Source organism: Momordica charantia, assembly GCF_013281855.1.
Source record: "Momordica charantia cultivar OHB3-1 chromosome 11 unlocalized genomic scaffold, Mcharantia_2.0 BLBB01000011.1, whole genome shotgun sequence".
Taxonomy (NCBI): Eukaryota; Viridiplantae; Streptophyta; class Magnoliopsida; order Cucurbitales; family Cucurbitaceae; genus Momordica; species Momordica charantia.
In genome coordinates, this window is record NW_028275159.1 from 17,317,412 (window position 1) to 17,320,576 (window position 3,165).

Sequence of the window (3,165 nt, forward strand, 5' to 3'; positions counted from 1 at the left end):
TCGAGAGGTGTTCGAGTAGTGAAGTAGGCCGAAGTTTGTCGAACCACTATTAATCTCTTGCGTGACGTTTTCTCTATCCCTTACTTTTTATTTATTGCAATTTATCTTTTAATGATATTTTATTTTATTACAAATATATATTGTGCTCATCTTGAATATTTGTTTCATGATATTTTGAGTTGTTATAAATATTGCATAAATTGCTTTTGTTTAAAAAGTTTACTTGGTTATTTGATTTATGCTTAAATTCGAAAAAGTTTAGTAAAGTGATTTTCAACACTATCCACCCCCTAGTGTTGCCATACCGATCCAACATGGAGCACCTTGGCTGCTTTCCTTTGTCCACCAAAATGTCCCCTATAAAGGGCAGCATGGCAATTCTTCAATATCTGGGATGCTTCCGATTCGGTGACACATTTCCGAATTTTATTATCCTGCCCCAATCTATACAAGAGGGGATCATCCCAATAATAAAATCTACATTCATGGAAGAACCGTTTCAGCTACTGTTTTGTCCATCCCTCTAGACGTATTCCTCCTGCTAAGAAATTTGCAATATCTGCAAACCAGGGTTCTTCCTCTTTATCATCCTTATGCGACAAGGTGAGCAGTTACTCATCTGGAAAGCTATCTATGATGATTACAGCTATCTTACCCTAGTCTGCTCCTACAATCCTAGACAAATGGCCGGCTACTAAGTTCTCTGACCCCTTTTTATCCTTTATTTCTACATCGAATTCCTGTAGCAGCAAAATCCACCTAATCAACCTTGGCTTTGCATCTTTCTCGGTTAGCAAATATTTCAAAGCAGCGTGATCAGTGTGGACTATCACTTTCTCTCCCATCAGGTAGGCTCTAAACATTTCAAAGGTGAACACCACCGCAAGCAACTCTTTCTTTGTAGTGGTGTAATTAATCTGAGCCTCTATCAGTGTCTTGTTGGCATAATAGATTGGATGTAACAATTTATCCTTTTTTTGCGCTAACACTGCTCCTACTGCAGAATCACTAGCGTTACACATTAGCTCGAACAGAAGCTTCCAATCTGGGGATTAAATAATCAGAGTGTGGGTGAGTGCATACTTCAATGTAGAGAATACCTGCAAACAGTCAGTAGAAAAATCAAACACCCTATCATTTTCTAAGAATGCACATAAAGGTTTAGCGAGTTTAGAAAAAACCTTTATAAAACGTCGTTAGAACCTTGCATGGTCGAGAAAGCTTTGGATTCCCTTTACGTTAGCTGGCGACGACAACTGCTTGATGATTTCAACCTTGGCTTTATCTACTTCCAATCCCTTTTTGGAAACTCGATGACCTAACATTATGCCTCTTGTACCATAAAATTACGCTTTTGCTAGCTAAGCACTAGGTTAGTCTCCTCACAACGCTGCAGCACCCGTTGAAGGTTCGATAGACAAACATTCAACAAAGCTTGCTCCGATTACTAAGAAGTCGTCTATAAAGACTTCTACCAGTAATTCAACTAGATCCAAAAAGATAGCCATCATACAGCGCTGAAATGTGGCTGGAGCATTGCACAGACCAAAGGGCATCCTCCTAAAGGCGAAAGTTCTATACGGGCATGTAAATGTTGTCCTGTTTTGGTCTTTAGGCGCAATAGTGATCTGGTTGTATCCATTGTATTCATCAAGGAAACAGTAATACTCCTACCCAGCTAATCTATGGAGAATTTGATCAATTAAGGCAACGGGAAATTGTCCTTTCTTGTAGCTTTATTAAGCTTCCTGTAGTCCATGCATATTCTCCAACCAGTCACTGTCCGGGTGGGAATTAGCTCATTTTTAGTATTCTCAACCACTGTCATTCCCCCTTCTTCGGAACACATTGCATTGGACTCACCCATTCACTGTCTGAGATTGGGTATATAATTCCAGCGTCTAGCCACTTTATAATCTCTTTCTTTACAACTTCCTTCATCGCAGGGTTAAGCCTCTCTTGTGGTTCTACTGAGTTCTTGCAATTTTCTTCTAAAACAATCTTGTGCATGCAATAACTGGGACTTATCCTCACAATATATGCGATTGTCCAGCCAATGGCTTTCCAGTGCTCCTTCAACACTGCCAGCAACTCGTTTTCTTTTTCTGTAGTTAGATTTGCAGCAATTATAATAGGCAACATGTTGGATGCTTCGAGGTAAGCATACTTTAAATGTTGCGGGAGGGCTTTTAACTCCAATTCGGGTGGCTCATCGAAAGATGGTTTCAACTGCTTACATTTGATGTCCTCTAATTCCAAGCTCTCGTGAACAATTGACCATGATCTTGCTAAATCTCCTTCGCAGTCCAAGTAGAGGATTTCTTGGCATATTTCATCTACCTTATCCAGCATATTATCCACTTCACTGTTATGCTGCTCCAACATTGTCTCTGCACTGAGCGATTCCATCACAGCTTCATCCAACACTCGCAAGACCACATACTCCACAGCATCTGAAGGGTATTAATTCATGGAGTCATACACTGAAAATTTGATTTCTTGGTCCTACACTCTCATCGTTGCTTCACATTTATGCACATCCATTAAATCACGCCCCGTGGCTAAGAATGGCCTCCCTAGGATGATTGGCAGTTCCTCATCTGCATCAAAATCAAGAACAATAAAGTCAGTTGGAAATATAAACTTATCCACTTGTACCAGTACATCCTCGATTTTTCCTTCAGGGTTTGCAATTGAGCGATCTGCTAGCTGAAATGTGACTGTAGTTGGCCTCACTTTTCTCATGCCCAACCTCTTGTGCACTAACAGTGGCATTAAATTAATGCTTGCTTCAAGGTCGCACAGTGCTTGTCCAATCTTATGACCTTTAATGGATACCGAAATTGTAAAGCTTCCCGGATCCTTCATTTTTTTTGGAATTTTACTGGTCAGAATTGTACTACACTCCTTTGTCAAGCAAACAGTTTCAAATTCTCATTGTCTGCACTTCTTAGTGAGGACATCCTTCAAAAATTTCACGTAAGTCGGCATTTGTTCAAGCGCTTCCACTAGTGGGATGTTAATGTGTATCTGCTTAAGCACTTCAAGGAATCGTTTAAACTTCCATTCCTAATTCTTCTTCTGCAGCCTTTTCGGATATGGTATTATAGGGACATATTTCGTAGTACTCTCTGGAGTAGGGAGCTTTTGTAGAAGATCCTGCTT

The 3,165-nt window shown here is 40.1% G+C and overlaps 1 protein-coding gene across 1 annotated transcript; it reads right to left on the reverse strand.

The window, feature by feature from the left end:
* Positions 1-656: 656 nt before the first annotated feature.
* Positions 657-2,868, reverse strand: LOC111025032 (uncharacterized). The gene is made up of 4 exons (XM_022302886.1): positions 2,529-2,868; positions 1,864-2,453; positions 1,424-1,628; positions 657-1,045 (listed from the first exon to the last, which is right to left on the reverse strand). Exons 1-4 carry the CDS (start codon positions 2,866-2,868, stop codon positions 657-659), a joined length of 1,524 nt encoding a protein of 507 aa, XP_022158578.1.
* Positions 2,869-3,165: the final 297 nt, after the last annotated feature.

Excerpts from the sequence above, each read along its gene's own strand:
- LOC111025032 (XM_022302886.1), bottom strand. The coding sequence starts at position 2,868 with ATGAAGGATCCGGGAAGCTTTACAATTTCGGTATCCATTAAAGGTCAT. Across the intron at positions 1,629-1,863 it reads CAATCTCAGACAGTGAATGG|ATCACTATTGCGCCTAAAGA; the intron begins GTGAGTCCAATG and ends GGATACAACCAG. Across the intron at positions 1,046-1,423 it reads CGGAGCAAGCTTTGTTGAAT|ATTGGAAGCTTCTGTTCGAG; the intron begins GTTTGTCTATCG and ends TTTAATCCCCAG.